Below are 23,373 nucleotides of genomic sequence, written 5' to 3'. Positions count from 1 at the left end.
CCCTGACTCCAACTGTTAACAGGTCTCTCAGTGTTTTGTGTTGCCATCGGGGGGGGGGGGGGCGTGGGAACAAAAAAATTCAAATAAAGTCAATTGAATTTGGTGGAAGATCTAGGAAATAAAGAAATAATATTTCAGCTTCCGAAACCAACTCCTTTTCATCTTCATGTATTTATTAGATTCAAAATGACATCAAAAATTTGAGAGCTACTCAAAGAAAAAATATATCCAGAAAAATATTAATAAGGATAACATAAGCTAAACTAAAAAAGATCAATATCATCAAGTGTGAAGTAGTACATTATGGATAAAACAGAATTTTAAAAAGGGGCTATGTTTGGTTTAGGTTCACAGCCCTTTGATTTGATATCTCAAACACAAGTAAATTTGCAGATGCTGGAAATCCAAGCATCACACACAAAATGCTGGAGGAACTCATTCGGCCAAGCAGTATCTATGAAAAAGAGTTCAGTTGAATTTTTGGGCCGAGATCCTTCATAAGGACTTGATATATTTGGTTAATAATTCTTCCCTGTCAAATGTGTTCAGATTTGTTTTCAAATCTTACATCATCTTATTTCCCGTAAGGAAAAATGAACCTTGATCCCGTTTTTCAAACATGACCACCCCAGTTCCAACATCTTCTTACCCTTTGCAGAATCCTTCAGCCCTCCCAAATGCAAATAGAAAATGCTGGAAATACTCAGCAGATAAGGCTACATCTTTGAGGAAAAAAACAGAGTTAATATTTTAGATTCATCACTAATAATCTAAAAGATTGTTTCTCTTTCTTCCCAATTTTATACTTTTCCTTAAACACAATCATAAAATCATTAAAGTCTCAAATGGCCTCCAAAACAGTTTGAGTCAGTAATTCTGACAAATTACTTGAAATTTACTAAAATTACTACATCAAATTGAACCATTCTTCTATTTGCCTTTTAACACCTTATATTTTGCTCTCAGGTTATTAACATCTGCTTAAGATACAGTAGGTCAACAATATCAAGGTTATTAACATCTACTTAAGATACAGTAGGTCAACGATATCAAGGTTATTAACATCTGCTTAAGATACAATAGGTCAAAGATATCAAGGTTAATTTCCACCTTTTGTAATTTTTTGTTTATTACATCATTTATTTCCTTGCTGCTTACAGCAAATGAAGGCCGTATAACCATATAACAATTACAGCACAGAAACAGGCCATCTCCGCCCTTCTAGTCTGTGTCAAACGCTTACTCTCACCTAGTCCCACTGACCCGCACTCAGCCCATAACCCTCCATTCCTTTCCTGTCCATATACCTATCCAATTTTACTTTAAATGACAATACCGAACCTGCCTCCACTATTGATATATTTGCTATTTGTTCAGCTTTGGCTCTTCACCCCATAATCTACACGAATTTTAACTAACTTCTGGCCTTGTTCAGATTTTCTGTGCAGAATCATGGAAAGTTACAACAGCTGAAGTCACTTAAAAGAGCTAATCTGACTAACACTGGTTACCAGTAACATTACATTGTTTTATCCTGCAATGTGGACTTCATTACACCTTACGAAAATCCACGTGTTTATAAGACAACGATTTTGATTTTGATTTTATGCGCTATTCTCATTGAGCTGTAAACTCCACCCTCCCCATCTCCACAATCCCACGCTTAACCCCGACCATGCCCTCCCATTATATTTCATTTCTCCACAATCTCCTTTGAACTAAAAATAACATTTTGTTGTGCTTAGCTAAAGTGACCAGAATCCGAAGGGTAAAATAACGGGGCATTGCGCTACATGATCATGGGTGAGATCTGGTGATCCTGTAGTTGCTATTTTCCCATCCGAGTGCCCCCAAAAAATATAGATCCTGGTCTTGAGTATATGAAGTGGGGGAATTGCAAAGATTTACAACCTCTCAGCCCATTTGAAAACCTCCATCCTACGACAACGACCCCTCGTTCTGTACACTAAAGACTACTAGCATCTGCCTTGCCCAATTTCCACTCGGAGATTTGATTTAGATTAGTGACGAACATTGTTACTATTTATCATTAGCAATTGTACTGTAAAGCCTTTCTGGTGGAAACACAGGATGTAAGCGCAGTGTGTCCTGACAGACGGACTCTGCCCGGCCTTCGCTCGAGCGACCCGCCGTGCCGCTCACATCCGGGTGCTGCGGCCGGTCGCTCGCTCGCTCGGCGCAGCCGCCGTTGTCGCCGGGCGGTGGGAGCTGGTGCTGTAACACGGCCGCGCTTGCGGCATGCCTGGGCTGCTTCTCGCCCTCGCGGGTCGGTAATCGCCGCGAGGAGAACGCGCTACCCTCTGAAGTTCGCGTCGCTGTCTGCCGGGGGGAGTAGAGGTGAGTATCGGCCCCGAGCTCCGTGTGTGCGCCATAAGTCGCGGCCTCCAGCTACTCCGGAGCCGCGGCGAGGCAGAGGGCGCCATGTCAAGGTACAGGCCTCTACGTTGAAATTGTGGGGCAGAGATAGTTACTTCAACTGTGTTTCTTTCTTTTCCTTCTCTCCCACCCCTCCCCCCGTCTGATCAGACGCGTTTTGAATCTTTATAACCGCGCCGAGCTCGTTTTTATTTAAAAAAGCATCGACTTTGCCTTAAAGGTGCCCTTCCTGTACATTAGCCTTGATCAAATCAAAAGGGCGTTTCATGGGTGTGTACTTTCTACTTTACTGTGATGTATCTGCACCTTTATTGGGATTAAACTAGGTGAGAGCGATTGCCCTTGATCTGCACAACAGAACGCAGAAGGTGTTAGAAAATGCTGGAAAAGCTTAAAAGGTCAGGCACTATCGGTGGAAGGATAAACACACAACTTGTCAGGTTGTAGACCGTATATCTGAACTGAAAAGAAAACTTTTTTTCTCGTTCCACAGTTTTCAATGTCTTCAGATTATATTTTAGATGTTTTTTATAGTTACTTTACCAAAACTATCAGATACCTGTATACAAAATTGCATTTATTAAACATATGACAGAATCTGCAGATTTCATCAACCACCTCAACACCCATAGGTGGAGGAGCAAATCAGCCTTTACCCAGAGGGACTGTCCAAGAAGCTGTCTTTTTATGAAATAATTAGGATTGGCATTCATGTTGTTAAAACTGCCTAGCAGGGGATTAAATATGTGGTTAATAATAGTAGATAATTGTATAACAATTTTAGTTGTGAGCAGGAGTATGAACTAACATTAGTTTGATATAATTCCACATGCTAAATTACAGATCTACTTTGTTAAATTATAGAAATAAATTTCTATAAATATATCAGAGCCCCTAACTCCTGGTGAAGTCGTTGGGGCACCGTCATGACAAGCTTTTTGCCTGATCTCTTTGGTGATTGCTCATCGTACAGTGTGTCTTGGGCATCTGAAACCTGGCAGAGCCCATCCCTCTCCAGGTTTTTTTCACGAGGTCGAGACACTCAACCCAGGCACAGATGGAGAGCGTGCAAGGGAGCTGGCCAGATTTGAACTCGGGACCTCTTGCCCCAAAGTCCAGCGCTGATGCCACTACACCACTAGCCGGAGTATCAGAGGGTAGGATAGATTATATAAAATAATCCTCATGGAACAAAAATACTACCACTAGTATCTTCCCCCAATTTCGGTATCCACTCCACAAATTGGAAATGTACTGTACAGTCAAAACTGCAAAAGGAACTTCATGTGGACTAGAGGTATGTTCCCAGACTACAGAAACACTCCAGAATATTCAGTCAAAATAGTAAAAACGTTATAAATAATTAAGCCAGGTTGCAGCTGTGGAAATACAAAGCAAATGTTTAAGACCAATACTGGATAAAGATGTAACCATCTTTAAGTATGTGGAAGACCAGAGAGGTTAAATGACAAAATGGATATTATGATGAGCAGAAGGGAAAGGTGCTGATATAAACAAAAGTGTAAAGATGTGAAATGAAGTATCAGATTTTTTTTGGGGGGGTGGATTAGGAATAATGACCACGATTCAAGCTCTGAACTCAATGCTGTGTGTAGAAGACTACAAAACTCATAAGCAACAATGTGTTTCAAATGTGCACTGCTTTGAATGCCAAAGGAGTTGAGAACAGAAATATAGACTGAGTATGGGGTAGTAAATTAAGTGATCTGAAACTTGCGGTCATGCCTGTGGCTTTGGTGGAAGCATTCTACAAATTAGTCATGAAATCTGTATTTTGTTATCCCTGGCGTAAAGCAAACCACATTGTGAAGAGGGCTTACCTTGTTTAATTTAAAAGAACCAGCGGTTAATTGCAGTTGAATTGAGATGTTAGGCATCTGGGCAGTAAGGAAGCATATTGAAGTAATTGAGGACTTAATGAGTGTCATTAAGGGGAAGATTCAGTCTGAGTATTAAAAGGGGACAGGAATTGTGCTTAATGATGGCAATAGAAATTGTAGAGATTCTGTTGATTATGGATGTTGACAATGTGGGCAGCAAAAGTAAGAACAACATTGTTGGGATCTCAGGAGTATGATTGGGGTGAAGGCAAAATGTGCTAAATGGCAGAATTGAATCCATGGCTAAGGAAAAAGATCTGATTCAATAGTGTTGCAGCAAAAGTTGGCACCATCTGAAAAAATGCAAGAGAGAAAGAAACTGGAAAAATGAGGTGGAATCCTTTTAGGAAGTTTTTTAATTGGGTAGTTCTCTAAATATTATTGTGGAGTGGTTATTTCAAATAACTGCAAATACTGGAAATCATAAATATAAAAACAAAGATGCTGCTGTAAGCACTCAGCAGGTCTGAACATCTGTGGAAAGAGAAATAATTAATGTTTCAGGTAATACTGGATCTTGAATTTGGAATATTAACTTTAGCTTTCAACAAAAGCTGCTTGAGCTGTTGAGCATTTGCAGCATTTTCTGTGTTTAAATCTTTATGCTTTTTTGTGATATTTAACAAAGTGAATAAGTTTAAATATAACTTAGTATATTTTTCCATTTTGGCAGCAATTTGGTTTTGTGTATCATGGATTAGAAGAATTAATCTGAATACTACCTACTATTTAAAAAAAATTAATTATTTTCATTTCTGCATTAGTTTTAGCGCAGCATGGAAACAGACCTTTTGCCCAACTGGTCTGTGCTGGCCAAGGTGCCTATCTGAAGTAGTCTATTTGTCGGCATTTGGCTTATTACCTTCTAAACCAGGGTTCCAACCTTTTTTATGTCATGGACCCCTACCATTAACCCAAGGGTTTTGGACCCCAAGTTGGAAGCCCCTCTTCTAAGCTATGAACCTGTCCAACAGTCTTTTAAAAGTTGCAATTGTACCTGTCTCAATCACTTCCTCTGGCAGTTCATTCTACATGCCCTCTTTTATTAAAAAAAAGTTATTCCTTGAGTTTCTATTAATTCTTTTCCCTCTCACCTTAAACTTATACCTTCTAGTTCTTGATTTCCCAAACCCTGAGGGGAAGGACTGAGTGCATTCAACCTATATGTGTCCCTCATGATTTTATGCACGTCAGTAAGATTGCCTCTCTGTCACCTGTGTTCCATGGAAAAAAAACTGCCAGCCTGTCCGGGCACTTGCTTTTAGTTAGTCGCTCGACTCCTGGTAATATCCTGGTGAATCTTTTCTGTTCTCCTTCCAGTTTAATAACATCTTTCTTGGGGCAGGGTGACCATAATTGATTTCAAAGTGCTTTCTCACGAATGTATCGAGTCACTGTCCTGACTGTTGAATGCCAGTATGACAAAAGCCTTTTTCACTGCCCTATCATCTCCCTGTGACTCCACTTTCAGGGAGCCACATGTACCTGAACTCCAAGGTCTTTCTGTTCTCACAACATTTTTGGGCCCTACTACAATGTTATTTAATTTAGAATTGAAAATCAGAACTATCAATCTTTGATGTCTGAGATCTTACTTTTTTCTATTTTTAAGCACTGGATTAAGCCTTCAGCTTTTCAAATTTTGGTTGACCTTTTACCCAATTTTGCAATGTGAAGAGTTTTACTTAACCTGAAAGAACACCCCCCCCCCCCCCGTCCATTTTCCTTCACAGATGCTGCTTGACCCATTGAGTGCCTCCTACAGTTCGTTTTTTTTGCTCCAGATATCAGCATCCAAGGTTTCTTGTGGCTCCGTTCTAAATATATGTATATTTGTTTCCAGCTGTTGCTCAATGCATCTCTGTCTCTCTCCACAAGTCTTACCACCTTAAAAGTATGCTGTTTAGGCATTAGGTGAGTTATTTACTGTCTAGTTGGAGCAAACATATTTTGCCTGCCTACTCATAAAGCTCTTGACCAGTTGGCGTTGAACCTTTGTCTTAAACCAAGGTTTATATGGCAATTGCACTTTGCTACTAAATTGGTAAATTGGTTTATTATTGTCACATGTACTAAGGTACAGTTCAAAACTTGGGTACAATTTCTACAGATCAATCATTACACTTGTGGTGCAAAATAAAGTGTGTTGCAGTTACAGAGAAAGTGCAGTGCAGGTAGACAATAAGGCGCAAGGTCATAAAGCGGTAAATTGTGTGGTCAAGAGTGCATCATATTGTAGTAGGCAGCTGTTCAATAGTCATAAACAGTGGGATAGAAGCTTTCCGGTTCTTGTAACTTTTGCCCAATGGGAGCGGGGAAATGAGAGAATGTCCAGACTGGGTGAGGTCATTGGTTAAGTTGGCTGCATTACTAACGCAGTGAGAAGTGTAGTCAGAGTCCATGGAAGGAAGACTGGTTTTTGTAATATGCTGAGCTGTGTTCACAATTCTGCAGTTTCTTGCAATCACGAGCAGAGCAGTTGGCATACCAAGCTATGAGGCATTTGGATGCTTTTTATGGTGCGTTGATAAAAATTAATCATTATCAGAGGGCACATGTCCAATTCCATCAGCCTCCTAACAACTTGAAACTCCCAATCCTCTTGACCTCATTATTGTTGATGTAAACGGAAACATGTACGCCAACCCCTGTCCTGTAGTCAATGACCAGCTCTTTTGCTTTATTGAAATTGAGGGAAAGGTTGCTGTCATGACACCACGTCACTTGGCTGTTTATCTCCCTCCTGTACTCATAGTTATTTGAGATGCAGCTTACAGTGTTGGTATCAACTGCAAACCCATTAGTTACAGCAGAATCTGGCCATACACTTATGTGTATAGGAAGCAAAATAACTAGGAATGTTCAAGATTTTTCCCCAGCTGTGGTGAAGAAATTGCAAAGTCCATGTCAGACAGTAATATGGATAGAGAATTGAGTTGTACTCTTGTATGTTCGTTGCTTTCCTTCAGCTTGTAGAGCTTGTAGATTTGTGGTGTACTGTGAAATACTGGGGAGAAAGGAAATGACAAAGACATTAAACAAATACTGTGTGTTGGTCTTCATAGAAAAAGGTAAAATCTCTGATTGAAATGCTACAGAATACAAAACTAAGGAAATTAGTTCCGGCATATTGGAAGTTAGCAAATGTGATCCCATTATTTTAAAAAGGAAGGAGAGAAAATGGCAAAATACAATACTAGATGCCTAACAACAAGTCAGGGAAACTAGTATAGTTGCAGGGAGAATATGAAAATTTCATTGGAGGTCAGAAATGAATCTGGATCACTGGAGATGTGAAGCAATTGCCCTGTTTGCAGTGCCTAAGCGCTGGCCTCAAAACATTTTTTTGGCATTTGATTCCCTCTGTTTGTGGAAAGTGAACTAAACAAATCAGTGAGGATTGTGCTAGGGACAGCTAGCAAGTGTCATCATGCTTCCAGTGCCAACATAATATGCCACAAACTTAAATGTACATCTTTGGAATGTGGGAGGGAACCAAGAAGCTGGAAGAGCCAGGAGTCAATAAATTTGCCGCTGTATTTCCTTGTATTATAAAAGTGATCGTTCTTCAGAAGTGACTATAAAATGCTTTGGATATGCTGAAATTGTGAAAAGAGATGTATGTTCTAATGTTAAATATTATTAAGATGTTTAGTGCAATTTCTCTTTCATGTTTACAGTACATTACGTTCTCAGAGACATTTGTAGATATGTATCATCTCTTAATACTACAGTGAGCCCTATATTATGATTGTTTAGGTAATGGATATTTGTGCCCTCCGAGAATTAACAAATCATTATCCAAAATTTTGAGATGTAAAATGAAATATGCTCTCACTGAATTTATGTTGTAAAAAATCTTTTGTTTTTCATATTGCACCATAATGCATGTGCTGATGAGACAGCTTGCATTATGGAGACCCACAATTTGCATTATAGAAACTCACAATATGGACCATTTTCTAGGAAAACAAACAAGGACTCCATTGTAATTTGGGAGTTGTCATTATTATGGACAATAATTTACATTATTGTTATAAAATCATTCAGTTAAAAAGAATAAATTAAGAAATAGAAGTGGGCACAGGCTAACCTGCTTCATGTGTCTGCTCTGCCAGGTAAGGTCATTTTTTGATGAACTACCAGTTTCTTCAAAAATATTACAAAGTCTGTTATCTCTATCTTGAATATACTATGTGATAAGCCCTCTCACATAGAGAAGTTGAAAGGTTCACTACTTAGAACTGAAATTTATTTTCATGTCTACCCTTGAGTGTCTGAGACTGTAACCCCTAGTCTTCAACACATACCGAGCAAGAAAGTAGTAGATAAAGAAAGCCCAGTCCATCACAGACAAAGCCCTTCCCAGCACAGTACATTTACATGGAACACTGCCACAATAATGAGGAAATCTGCAGATTTTGGAAATTCAAGCAACACACACAAAATGCCGGTGGAACGCAGCAGGCCAGGCAGCATCTGTAGGAAGAAGCACTGTCGACGTTTTGGGCCGAGACCCTTCGTCAGGCCCCTTCGCCACAATAAAGCAGTTTATATCATGAAAAACCATGTCTTCTCACTATTGGAGAGGAGGAAGGAGGTACAGGAGGAAGGATTGGACAGGAGGTACAGAAGCCTTAGTTCCCACATCACCAGACTCAGCCACAGCTATTACCCTACAAATATCAGGCGCCTGAACTGTTGATAATTCACCACTAATCTGAACTGATTCTATGACCTGCAAACTCACTTTCAAAAACTCTGCAGCTCATGCTCTCAATATTTATTGCAGTTGGTTTTTTATACATTGGTTCTTTGTCAGTCTTTTTGTATGTATTGTTTTTCATAAAATTCTATTGTGTTTATTTTATCCCTGTAAATGACTGCAAGAAAATGAATCTCAAGGTAGTATATGGTAACATATAGTATAATACTTTGATAATTTACTTTGAACACTATCCCTGCATCCTTTGTGTTGAGCTGATAACATTTATATTTCAGTGAGTTCACCTCTTGTTCTTACTGAAGAGTGTAGAAATGATCCGTCTCGCAACAATCTAGTGAACCTGCATTGTGCACTTTCAATTCACCAGTTTATCTCTTCCCGCATTGGAAAATTCAATTGGTATGCAATTTTGCATTAAGACATCCTTAGTCTTGTATTTAATTCCTCTTGAATTAAGGCCCAGTCTGTTTGCCTTCCTTTTTGCTTTTTGCACCTCCGTGTTAATTTTCATTGATTCAATGCACAGCAACAACTGCGTTCCCCCAAATACCAACACCTCTTAATCTTTCATCATTCATGAGGTGCTCTGCTTTTCCAATTTTATTTATGTATAGTAGGTGATTAACATTTTGGATTTATATTCACACCCATTCATTTAACCTCATATTTCTCCCTGAAATCTCTAGGCATCCTCTGGAATGCATTTTACTACTTATTTTTGTGTCAGCATCTTTTGATATATTGCATTTTATCCTCTTAATCAAATCATCAACACACATTGTGGACAGGTGGGGCTCCAGTACTGATCCCTTGGCATCCTAAAGGACACAAGCTTGTAAAGTGAAAAATAATTAATTTTTCTTGCTTTCTTACAGTAAACTGATTCATGCAAGTAATTTCTTATTAGTTTCATGTGCTTCATTTTGGTTAATAACTTCTTGTATCTATTTAAAGCCTTCTCAAAATCCAAAAGATAATGGCTAATTTTTCTTGTACTGCATTGCCACTTCCCTCTAAGTTTGTATCTTTTCAAATGTTGTAGTCCCTCTTATCCTACTAGTTAGACCCTGAAAGAAAACTTTTAACAGATTCATGAATAATGATTTCCCAGTTTTACATGTGTACTCTTGTTTAAGTTATTTTTTGTTATTGACCTATTATACATTCCTGAATAATAGATTGTAGCATTTCCTCTATCCTTGATGTTCAACCAACTATGCATAGTTGCCTATTTTCTTTAGCCATCTCTTTCAAATCTTAACATTTACATCATTAGGGTTTAATGCCTTTCAGTCCCATTGATTTTCTGCTGCTGTTTTTTGGACAAAATGCTACTTTTCTACCTCTCCTTGTCCACTTTAGATTAGTGGTCTCTACTATTTCTGAGGGGTTCTTTGTGTACTACTTTAAGATATATAAAGCATTTGTTTAACATTTCTGCATTTGCTTCATTCTTCATTCCTGTCTCCCAGTCTGGAAGGGACCAACATTAGCATTTTGTTACTGTTTTCTTTGAAAACATATACATAGAAGCTCTCACTGTTCTACCTTGTTAAACCTCTGAGATTCCTTTGTTTGATTATTAATCTCTTTGGTGACAATTTTTACATGACTAATAATGTGGAGGCACAGCATGAAAAACTGGGTTAGGCAAACAGGTATGCATGAGTACCGTAGATTTCGCACTACAGAGCGCACCTGATTAAAAGCCGCTGGCTCTAATTTTAGAAAGAAAATCAATTTTGTACTTGTACAAGCCGCACCGGATTTTCGGCCGCAGGTGTCCCACGTTGTAATATGAGATATTTACATAGAAAGATATTACACGTGAGGATTTTTTAACTTTTAATTAAATCCATATGGTAACATAAACAAATACATATTGCAAATGCTTTTTTTTGAACCGTGCCTGTAACGCGGCTACTTTTAAATATACGTTGCGTATACTTTTTTACTGAACAACATTCCAATATCTCCTAACGACTGGTAAAAAATATATATACAGCAGCCTACCAGGAAAAGTTATTGATCGCCTTTAACTTAAAAGCAGCGTTCGCTCAGATCTAATGCCGCTCGCCCCCACCTTCCCGTTTATCGCAAACCGGTATTTCCCACAAGACGCGGCGAAACCGGGTGTGACGTCATAGCATCCCGCGATGTAGTACAGAAAACAAATATAGTTAAAACACTTCTAACTTTAACTAGAAATTACTAACAAATGAATTACTAAGCGAAAATATTATAAACTAAATAACTGCCATAAAGGCAGCACAATGCTTTTCTTCGAGTGTTTTCCATGTTGATGAGGGTGAGTACAAATGACTGATTTACAATAATTTAATTGTGAAAGTGCGCTTGATTTATCGTACAATTTCATTGGACCTCTGTGAACTACTCATCAATTTTATTGGTCTACTGTTACGAGGCAAAATGTTTTTGGCGGCATGAAAAAAAAATCATGCATTAGCCGCACCGTAGTAAAGGCCGCAGTGTTCAAAGCTGTTCAAAATGTGGGAAAAAAGTAGCGGCTTATAATCCGACATCTACGGTATTTCCTTAACCCAGCTTTGTGCATTTCCTTGATGCACTTTTTTTTCTAGCCTCACTCTTAATTCTCAAGACACCATGAAAGTTAAAACTAAAGTCACCAAGATGGCTTCAGTAATAGCACCCCTGGTCAGAATATTTGGTTGTGCAATTAATTAGGTAGCTATATTAACCATGAGAGGGTTACTTTGTATTATTTTGCTAATTTAATTTCATTGCTGACTATTGGGTTTGTAAAAGTTCAGGCAAATCCTCTTGGACCATCAAGTGATTGGGTGAGTGGTCAGTTACAACAGTTGTTTACAAAATATTCAGAAAAAAATACCCAACTATTTGATGTTATAGTCCTGTAATGTCATAACACTTGTTGCAGGAGGAGGAGTGAATGACAGAAAACAGCTTCCTGTTGAGATAACCTTTTTTAAAAAAAAAGTTTTCTCCCACAGCCAGGGTTAAAATACATAATTAATTCAAATTCAAATATTTTTTGTCAATTTAAAACACGATGAAAATATATAATACATTTATCAGCATTGTAAACTATAAAGAACAATTCAGAATACAGTGCTGGTAGTTCATATAAACAAAGGAACACAAAGCTTGCCTTATATTTGCTTTTATTTATAACAAGGTGTCAGTTAGCTGAATAAGCTCCATGACATAGGTGATCCATTGGCAAGCTTATAATGACAAAAGCTTTATGTTTGCTTTTCTTTCATTGTATGTCCTTAGGGATGGAAGGCCAATCAGAAATATTGTCCATACTATTTGAATAAACTCACAAACTAATAAAGTGGGAGATTTGTTAAGTTTAACACTGCTTTGGAATCATATGTGTTAAATATTCACCACCTGCATCTGTAACAGAAGTTACATACACACTGTTTTATCTTTAAGTTAATAAATTGAATAGCCAGAAGATGTTTTTTTAAAGTTTGTTCACTTCTTCTTTCAGTGCTGAGCATCTTGTGGAAGAAAATGGGAGCTTTTCTAGATAAACCAAAGATGGAAAAACATAATGCTCGTGGCGAGGGGAACAATCTACATTATGGACTGAGCAGCATGCAAGGTTGGCGAATTGAGATGGAAGATGCGCACACAGCAGTTATTGGCCTGCCACATGGACTTGATGCATGGTCATTCTTTGCTGTCTATGATGGGCATGCCGGATCCCAAGTTGCTAAATATTGCTGTGAACATTTGTTGGATCACATCACTAGCACCCAAGATTTCAAAATCGCTGATGATCTGACAGAGCCTTCTGTGGAAAAAGTAAAGAATGGAATTCGTACAGGATTTCTGCAGATAGATGAGCATATGCGAACAATCTCTGAGAAGAGGCATGGTTCAGACAGAAGTGGGTCAACAGCAGTGGGAGTCATGGTTTCACCCAAGCATATTTACTTCATCAACTGTGGAGACTCACGAGGATTGCTCTGTAGGAATGGGCAGGTTCATTTCTTTACACAGGATCACAAACCAAATAATCCACTGGAAAAAGAGCGCATCCAGAATGCTGGTGGCTCAGTGATGATTCAGCGTGTGAATGGTTCCCTTGCTGTTTCAAGAGCTCTTGGAGACTTTGACTACAAATGTGTGCATGGGAAGGGACCAACAGAGCAGCTTGTCTCACCAGAACCTGAGGTTTATGAAATCGAGAGAACAGACGATGACCAGTTTATTATCCTAGCATGTGATGGGATTTGGGATGTCATGGGGAATGAAGAGATCTGTGAATTTGTTAAATCCAGACTAGAAGTTAGTGATGACCTTGAAAAAGTTTGTAACCAGATTGTTGACACATGCCTGTACAAGGTATATTGAATATCCTTTCCAGTTTTATTATATTTGATCATTTTCTGTTATCCTTTAACATACTAGAATTAGATTTATCATTGCTGTCGTATGACATGAAATTTGTTTGGCAGCTGCAGTGCAAAGGCATAAAAATCTATAAATTACAAAAATAAATAGTGAAAAAAAGAAATACCAAGAATGGTTCAAGGACTGTTCAGAAATCTGATAGTAAGGTGAAGGAACTGTTCCTAAGACGTTGAATGTTGGTGTTCAGGCTTCTGTATATCCTCTGTGATGATAGTAACCTGATAAAAATGGTCTTCAAAGTAAAGCATATATTGTTAATTTTCAGTACTGAATTCCATCATGCCTTGACAGTGACTGGCAATTATATATACTGCAGGGACTGTTGTGTTCCTGCTGTCTGAACTGTCTTTAGATTCTGGAGATAATTATAGATGCAGCTTCCTTCATGTGCCTTCTGCAAAATTTCATTGTTGTTTGCATAGCATCATGAAATTATTTATGGGTTTCTGAGTTTTTAAGAAAGAAATGTTATTCTGTTGGAATAACATTGAAATGCCGCTGATCTTGCTGAAATCAACAAATACAGGTGGACCTGGTGACAAAATTTGTAACCTAACTGTAAAATCCTAAAGATGTGCTATATTGATAGTATGGACATGCTTTACTAGTGGCCTTGAGATCTGGGCAACTCAATATATAAATTGTGGGGAAGGGACATGCTTTTTAACTAATGAGTTAGGTTTTTGAATTATTCTGTAGGATTTTTGCACAAGTGGGGATAGAAAAACTAGGTGAATCATCCAGGGCTATTCATTGCCACTGGGTGTATTTATAGTGGAGGTTGATAAGTTTTTGATTAGTAAAGGCATCGAAGGTTATGGTGAGAAGGCAGAAGAATAGGGTTGAGAAGGATAATAAGTCAGCCACAATGGAATGGTGAAGCAGCATCAATGGGCTGAATCATCTAATTATGCTTCTATGATGTATGGTCTATGTATTATAGAATGTTCTTTCAGTGCAGCAATTTAATTTAGTTATATTGTAAATAAAAGGTGAACTGGAATACAAATTCCTATGAAATCACTGATCAGAAAGCAAATTTTTGATTTGCAGAATTTGAGAGCAGAATAGCTTATGCACTAAAGGCAACATGTGCATTCACTTTGAAATATTATTCAAGGTTTTTTTCACAGGTAAAGTGCTGGATTTTGATAAGGTTATTCACTTTGTTCATAAAATATGAGAAATCTTTTCAACTAATTGTATTTCCAAAGTGATTCTTGTAGTGATTATTTTGAAACTGTTTGTCCAAGAGCCGAGCAGCAAATATACTCCTGGTGTTGCAGCTGAACGCTGACTCTCACCATGTTTACTTTTAAATCTGCAGGAAACTTGACTAGTGGGATATATTTATAATTTTTGCCACAAGAACTACCTTTAGTAAGTGATTTAGTGTGTATTTTGCTTATTTATTTGTATCACTGATATTATTTCTCTTCCACCTTCAAAACAGGGGAGTCGAGACAACATGAGTGTTGTTTTGATTTGCTTTCCAAATGCACCAAAGGTGTCGCCGGAAGCAGTGAAAAGAGAAGCTGAGTTGGACAAATATCTGGAGAGCAAAGTGGAAGGTGGTGCATCTAAAAAAACACTTGCTGCTAAGTAAAATAACTTTAAGAAGTAATTAAATTGTGTTAACCCTCTAAGTTCGTTTATGTGAACTGGCATCTAAATTTTATAAGTCTTTTATTTGCATTTGCTACTCGGTGAACTTAACTGGTACTTCAGTATAATGCTGGATATATATAATGCTTACTACCTGAAACATTTTATTAAAATACTGTATAGATTAAAATTTTACTTTTATAAAAATTTCTTTGTGCTATTATAGATAAATGTCTGAGCTTAGAGGGATAACTTTCAGTTAATACTGTTAAGTTGCAGTTTTCAGTTACGTATCATAGAGTTCTTGGAGAAGTTACTAGTTTATACTAGCACTTGGCAGTTTGGTTGTGGTGACCATTTCACTTGCAGGACAATTAAATTCCAATAATTATCAATGTGTTTCAAGAATGTGTGGTTGTTATAATTGTTATCCATCTGAAAAATTAATGCTGCTAGTGTAATTATTTACTACTGTAGTTTGCTCAGGTTTCTAAAAGCTGTCATTGTTACAATGTAGCTGTGCCCTCGAAGTGTTGCTGCTTTGGTTCTGCCAACTACAAAAAAGTAAACTATCACTTGTTCATGTTTTAAATGCTCCATCAAAATGTTGTACTCGGTTCAAACAAAACATTCTGTTTGTAATATAATGTTAAGCACCAGGTTAGGCACCCTGGGCAAATGTCTGCATTTTTGAAAAAGAGTTATTGCCCTTGTTCTAAATTTTCAAAATTTTGAGTTCATTATATGTAATTTCTGATATTTTGTTGAACAGGAAAAACAGTCATACAATCAATCATTGTGTGTTACAGCCCACTTCAATTCATCTGTTGTGAATAATTTGTCACTTCATTTTTGCTTCCCAAGTTGAAAATATATCACTTCATTTTTGCTCCCCAAGTTGAAAATAAAGCTGGCAATCAATATTTAAAATAAATCAAAATAAGTTCCTTGATTGCTGCAGCTATGAAGTTTGAATGATGTAATGGGGTTAACTTGAATCACCATTCCAGATAAAATAAATTTCCATATGAAGACAAAATCTGATATTACAGAAGTTATACCTTGTTTATTTAAAAAAAACAATAAGTATGCTTTTGATGTGCATACGTAAGCAGGAAATAATGTGTACTCTTCAAAAATTCAAGTTAAGCTCTTGACCATCCCAGCATTGGATGGATGAGTATTAACTTAATTATGGTTAGCTTAATTTAAGTGTAGGATTATCTGTCATAGCAATGTGAAAATGCTGTTTTTTAATGAAAAGCTCTGTGTGTTTATATTAACACATAAATTTGTTGACTTTATCTAAACATGAGATTGATTTTTTAATATATATATATACCAAGCAATAATCATTCACATTCAGATTTAAAATGCACGACCATATAGTTGACCTATTGCATGTGACCAATTTGGGGAAAGCCTCCACTTTAAAGGCATTTTTATGCCCATAATCACAATTGATTATTTTTAATTACATTTCATCATATATTAAGTAAAATACAGGAAGTGATTGTGGATAGCTGACATACATAATATTCAATTTGCTTAAAAAGAAATTAATTTAAATTTAGTACTTTCAGCATTGCCTGCTGGTGAGAATTCATGTTTTTGTATCTGATTATGGCACATACCTGCATTGCTTGTTAGACATTTGACTGCAAACAGACCTGGCTGAAAAAATAAAACATAAATAGCCAAAATAACTGAGTTAAAAAAATTACATTGGTGCAAAGGTTTTTTTTCTTAAAGCAGTTCTTCCATTGGAAATAGCAGCAAACATTTTGGCTGGCTCACTGTTTGATAGAAACCCCTGGCAAAAATGCCTTCTAATCTGTAAATCTATATGCTTAATTTTTTTGTTACATGAATTCAAACCACTTTAAAATGCTAAAATAATATCAAAATGAATTAAACCAACAATGTAGTTTATTTTACAATGCTTGGAGCAATAGGAAAGAAGTGCCATTTTTATTGAAAATAGCTGAGTTGTAGTTTATAAAGTATTCTGCAGTTTTTTTTTAAAGGAATGTTATGTTAAATTTTTGGTATCTGTTAGTCATGTAGAGTTGCTGTTCAAGTTAGTGGATACTCGCGGCACATTTATACAGAAAGCTTCTCAATCTGCCATCAGATTTTACTTTGAATCTCACCAGGACCTCTGTTCCCACACTGGAAAATTTATTACATGGAGTATCTAAATAAGGAAGTTATGTGGTTTTGGGTATTAATAGCAATAGCATCTAATAGTCAGAAAATTTGCCAAACTGGCACCATCTAAGTCTGAAGGGTGCTGGAATATTGCAGTTCTACTGTATCGAGTATTAAAACAAATTAAAAAGGGAGCACTTGACTACAGTTTGATGCAGCATTGAATTTGGAGGCAATTTGTAATGTATGATTAGGATCTGCATTTTTATAGTTGATATCTATATGAATTCACTGCCTGATGGGAATTGGGACAAAACTGGTATCAATTCTAAATGCATGAAGTGAACTTAAGTGTGCAGTAGTTCAAAGATGAAATTTCGGTCCAAAATAGACCTATTAAAATGCACCTTCAAAATTGATTGGAAAGTTCTGTGCAGTCTTGCTTATGTGAACAAAAGGTTTCAAATACCTGTGAATATATGTCATTATGTTTGTCAGTTTGGTCTAGTTTAGTGACAGGTCAGAGAACCATGTACATACTCGCCATATTCCAATTTTAAAATATTTTGGCTTTAAACATATACAGATTTATCAGTAATATTACTTTTGTAAAATTATGGAACTGTAGCTGATGTTAAATTTCTTACCTCCACAATAAATTTCCTTTTAGTACAGGTTACAAACTATATTCCAAATATTAGTAATCCTTTTTCATTCTTTGATAAGTAACTTCCTTAAATGTATCAACTGAACAGAATATGAAATCTATTTAATTACATTAAGATGGCATAGGGACTGCTGGGCATTGTCATAAATAATTTGAACATTATAAGCAAATGAAGAGGTGTGCATTTATGAATGATACAGAATGCAGTTGTATGCTATGATGTGATGTCAAATGTATGCTAACAGTTGCATTGCATGGCAGTAATTCCATTGTGTATCAGTTATGCACACTTTTGAACTGATTATTATTACATAATACCTTGATATGATCTAGAAAATTAAATTTAACTGAATTTCATACTGAATCACTGATAAATTTGAACCAAAATACCACCCAAATTACGGATTTGCTGATCAGGTAACTTCATTACATGACTTAATTCCTTCTCTTTATCCTTGAGACAGTGAGGCTTGGAAATTTGATAGTTTGTAAGTTTCCGCTGGAAGCTGTTATGTTCATAAACGTAGTGCAATTATTATCCAATTAAGCTAACTTTTAAAGGAATTAGTTAAACTTATAAATACAATTTTTCCTTAAATTGTTGGGGTGCCCATCAGGCATAATTTTAAATTTCTCTTTTAAGTTTTATTTATTTTTATTTTATCTTCCTTTTCCTATAGTCTTTTCAAAGTGTAAGAAGAAAAAGGATTGTGTGTGGGGATATATATATTTTAATAATTCGATTGGATTTTCAATCAAACTAAAAAGAAGTTATGTACTTTATAACAGGTAATTTAACGATGTATTTTCCTAAGTGATATTTCAGGTAACAGTGAAGTATGCTACAAGTTGGCACTCTGCAGATGGATAGAAGCAATAGACATATACAGTGGAAGAAATATAATAATTTGTGAAAATTAATACCTGTTGTATTGAAGATTTATTCTGTAGCAGCATCAGTTAATCTCCCTTGGTTGTGCCTATGTGTCTGGTAACAAGCAGTATATTTGTCTTATTTGTGGAAGAAACAATGAGATGCTAAATTGTCTTGCTATCATTTTGTCTCAACATCTTCATTCAAATAAGACCTTAAAGTATTTACAAACATATACTGTGACGAAAAGGTGATTAATATAATGTAGTCACTTGCTTAATGTTTGCACACAAAAATTTAGCAAAATGATAATCTTATATATAAATTGAGCAGTTTAGTTATGATTTAAAATATATGGCTAGTAAGTAGCTGTAAATCTTTTATTTTTGTATAGTAAATTATACCTGTAGGATTAAATACAGTATACTGATAATGTTAGTCATAGTAATAAAGTTATGTTAAAAAGTTATTCTAATAAAGACTTTTGCTGAATCAATTCTGAGATCTTTGATTTTTTTTCATACAACTAAGTTTTAGGAAGCATTTGTAGAATACTTCCCTAAATCTATTTAAAGGCTGTTTTAAATCCCACAAGTAAGATTTCTCTGAGTTAGGATTGCTTTTCATTAGTTAAAAATAGAGCTAATTTGTGTGGTGAATGATGCATACCAGTTCAAACCTAGCAGCTTTAATACATCCATTAAATTTTTCATGAATTGTTACATGTTTTTAGAACATTGGTCAGATTCAAAATTTTCTCCTATTGTTAAATGTCCTATTTTTGAACCTTAATAACTGGGTACTCAAAAATTCATCCCATTGTTATATAAGTTGAATATTGTCAATACAGGTATCTTATGGGAAGCTATATCATTACCGGAGGATTCACTGATCTTTCATGGTTGCTGCTATGTTGTTTGTCTCATAGTTTTTCCAATTTTGATTTTCTTATATTCACATAGTTTTAAAATGCATATTCTACTGACCCACAAGTCCTTCTGATTTCCCAGAAATCTTTGAGAAGCAGGGTGCTGAGGGGGTGCCAGATGTAGTCCACATGATGCGTGCTTTGTCGTCGGAGAGCATCCCAAACCTCCCACCGGGAGGTGAACTGGCCAGCAAGTGAGTGCACAATGTGTGGAATCATAACTTACATTTAAAAATCAATATGCACTGGAGAAAGGAACTTAATAGGGGCTGCTAATCGCATGCAATATATAACTTTCCATACCAGCACAAATTCACTGCCTCATTTTGCATTTTGTAATGGTGGGAATGGATGTTATTGACAAAGGAAGGGAACTTTCAGCAAATCTGTATTTCAAAAGCATTTATCTTATTTTCAATAATGTGATAAATGGATGGTCCAAAAGCATGTGTGCATAGATTAATCTTGTTTTTTCATAGTGATTAACAGTCCCATTTTAACCCCTTACAGTGCAAGATCAATTTATGATTATTTCATCTTAACGCTAATACTGAAAGTTACAGGTAGATTAATAAAATGATTTGTAAATTTTGATGTGCATTATGGAACAAATTTTGCATTCACTTAAATATGTAAAATTCCCATCTATAAATTCTGACCAAACTTGATGACTTAGATTTACGAATGTTATTAAGCTTCCGTAATTATAATTTAAGTTGCAGTATCCTTTTTGCATCAGGCTTCTTGAACAGTTTTAAAGTTTACAATTAAAACCTATTAAACCACAGATTAATGATGTAATTGAATTAAAATTACATTTTTAACTTTGCCAGAAGCATCACGAGATGGCAGTGTAAAATCCCATGAAAAGGATTCTGCAAATACTTTGAGAAATTTGCATGCTATTTGATACCAGTACATTGTAAAAACAATATAACTTTAATTCATAGAACTCTACAAGTAATTTAGCTAAATATGAGTCCATACAGTATTGTGCAAAAGTCTTGGGCATGTATATATAGTTAGGCTGCCTAAGACTTTTGCACAATACTGTATTTATTTCAACGTGGGCAGAGGGTGAGTTTGTGAATCTGGTGGGAGCAAAGGATGTTGGGAATGGTGAGGGTGGAGCACCATGGAGGGGTTTGGGACAGGTGGTGGAGAAGGAATGGGGGGTGATGGCAGGTGTATACACACTCACCCTGAGATACCAGGCAAGCTCACTTCATTACAAACCGTTGGTTTATTTATCATTACAGAATGTCTCTCTGGTGCTTCCAGCTCCCTCCCCTCTCCCTTTCCTTTTTCCCCAACCATGATTCCCCTCTCCTTGCCCGCTTTCCACTCTCAGTCCACAATAGAGACCCATTTCAGAATTGGGTTTGTCATCACTCACAGAAACGTCGTGAAATTTGTGTTTTTGCAGCAGCAGTACAGTCAATACATACATACATGCAATTACTACAATACGGTGCAAAGGTCTTGGGCACCCCATCTGTATATATGTGCCTGAGACCTTTGCACAGTACTGTATATTTCAGTATTGTATAATTTTGAATATCTATTTCAAACACAGGACATTACTAGCATTGTATCTCTACTTAGAAAATTGAATAGCTTTTGAGAATATAATATTGAAGTAGCCTGATGTTCACATGGGTAAATGAGGTACATGTTCATGTTGGTATATATTAACCCCTAATAAATTTGTTTGGCAACATGCAATCAGGTACACCAAACATTCTTTCTGGTTATTCTAAATAGAAAGGCAGACAGTTGAACCAATATATCTAATTAAATTTTAAAAAGTATATGAATTCTAGTCCAACAATTTTTTGGGGTGAGAAAGTTTATTTTTAATTTTGCCCAGAAACTAATTGCAAGTGTTTTTTTTTATTGCTGATTGGTACACGATTACAAATTAATGTTATAAATACTGACATATTTTTCTCCTAAAATATAATTTTCTTATTAATAATATTTGATAGTGTTGTAGACCAACTGAACACCAAAATTTCTGGTTCTGTCTGCTTAAGACCATAAGGCATATGAGCAGAATTAGACCATTTGGCCCAGTGAGTGAGCTCTGCCATTCCATCATGGCTGATTTATTATCCCTCTCAACCCCATTCTCCCGCCTGCCCCCTCCCCCAATAACCTTTGACACCTCTACTAACCAAGAGCCTATCAACCTCTGCTTTAAATATACTCAATGGCATGACCTCCATAGCAGTCTGTGGCATTGAAATCCACAGTTTTACCACCATCTGGCTCAGGAAATATCCTGCATCTCTGTTCTAAAGGGGCGTCCTTGTATTCTGAGGCTGTTCCTCTGGTCCTAGACTCCCCTATTATTGGAGACAGCTGCTCATTGTCTACACGATAGGCCTTTCAATATTTAGTAGGTTAAAGAGTATCACATCAGATCCAAATCTCATCAGGTTGTATATATTGTAGTTGTTAGTTAGATATCAGAGCAGAAACCTTGACCAATTGCCACCTCCTTAATTTAGTAAACTGAAGTTAGTAGTTCCTATACTTCGAGAAATGAAAAGGTTCAGCAAACTTTAAGCATCAGTATGCTATCTCCAATACTACATGTGAAACTGAACAGTAATGCCCGATAGGAACTTTGAAGTTGTAGTAATTAAGGTAAAATAACAAAAAAAGCATTTTCATTTTAATAATGATATTTTCCAAAGTGCTTCATGTGAAAGTTATTAAACAAAATTTAACATTGAGAAGCATGAACATTCAGATACTGTGTGTGACTGATTGCCTTGAGGAAAGTCTTGAAGGAGAATAGAAATGTGGAGTACTGTACCAAAACCTATATCTTTGGGAGTTGACTTTAGTGTTGGAGCACTTAATTGAGTGGATACACAGGAAACTAAGATTAGGAGTTCAGAAGTTGTAGAGAATGGAGGAAATTGCAGATTAGATTAGATTTATAAATGAGGATTAGCATTTCAAGATTGGGATTGACAAGGGGTTTTGAATGAACAAGAAATCACTGTTCAATTAAGCAACTAAAGGGAGGAGGAAACCGTAAATATCTCCTCTGTCAGTGATGGTGTCTTTTAAGAGTGTCTCCAATTGCAGATGTCGCTCCACTCTTCAAGAAGGGAGAAAGGCAGAAGAAAGGAAACTATAGGCCAGTTAGTCTGACCTTAGTGGTTGGGAAGATGTTGGAGTCAATTATTAAGACTGAGGTTTCAGGGCACTTGGAGCTGCATGATAAAATAGGTTTTCTCAAGGGAAAATCTTGCTTGACAAATCTGTTGGGATTCTTTGAAGAAATAACAAGCAGGGTAGACAAAGAAGAATTGATTAATGTTGTGCACTTGGATTTTCAGAAGGCCTTTGACAGGGTGCCACACATGAGGTTGCTTAACAAGCTACAAGCCCATGGTATTACAGGAAAGGTACTAGCATGGATAAAGCAGTAGCTGATTGGCAGGAGGCAAAGAGTGGGAATAAAAGGAGCCTATTCTGGCTGGCTGCCAGTGTCTAGTGGCGTTCCACAGAGGTCTGTGTTGGGACCAATTCTTTTTATGTTACTTATCAATGATTTAGATGATGGAATTGATGGCTTTGTTGAAAAGTTTGCAGATGATTTGAAGATAAGGTGGAAGGGCAGGTATTTTTGGAGAAGTAGAGGGGCGTTAGAAGGACTCAGATTAGGAGAATGGA

At 36.6% G+C, this 23,373-nt stretch overlaps 1 protein-coding gene across 7 annotated transcripts in view; it reads left to right on the top strand.

The window, feature by feature from the left end:
• The first annotated feature begins 2,224 nt into the window (after positions 1-2,224).
• ppm1aa (protein phosphatase, Mg2+/Mn2+ dependent, 1Aa) overlaps positions 2,225-23,373 on the top strand; it is a 56,242-nt gene continuing 35,093 nt past the window's right edge. For 6 of the 7 annotated variants that reach the window (XR_012098198.1, XR_012098199.1, XM_073039551.1 and 3 more), the window contains exons 1-4: positions 2,229-2,358; positions 12,527-13,386; positions 14,909-15,026; positions 19,763-19,874. Coding sequence is in view for 5 of the 7 variants with exons in the window: in XM_073039551.1 (XP_072895652.1) it covers positions 12,550-13,386; positions 14,909-15,026; positions 19,763-19,874 (1,067 nt within the window). In the remaining 2 variants the exon portion in view is untranslated. Of the gene's footprint in view, positions 2,359-6,141; positions 6,213-12,526; positions 13,387-14,908; positions 15,027-19,762; positions 19,875-23,373 lie in introns of all 7 variants that reach the window. The other variant, XM_073039548.1, reaches the window with a different exon arrangement.

The sequence above is a fragment of the Hemitrygon akajei genome, chromosome 3 (genome assembly GCF_048418815.1).
Source record: "Hemitrygon akajei chromosome 3, sHemAka1.3, whole genome shotgun sequence".
NCBI classification, from domain to species: Eukaryota; Metazoa; Chordata; class Chondrichthyes; order Myliobatiformes; family Dasyatidae; genus Hemitrygon; species Hemitrygon akajei.
The sequence above is the reverse complement of the archived record's forward strand: the minus strand, read 5'-3'. Positions and strand labels throughout refer to the sequence as shown.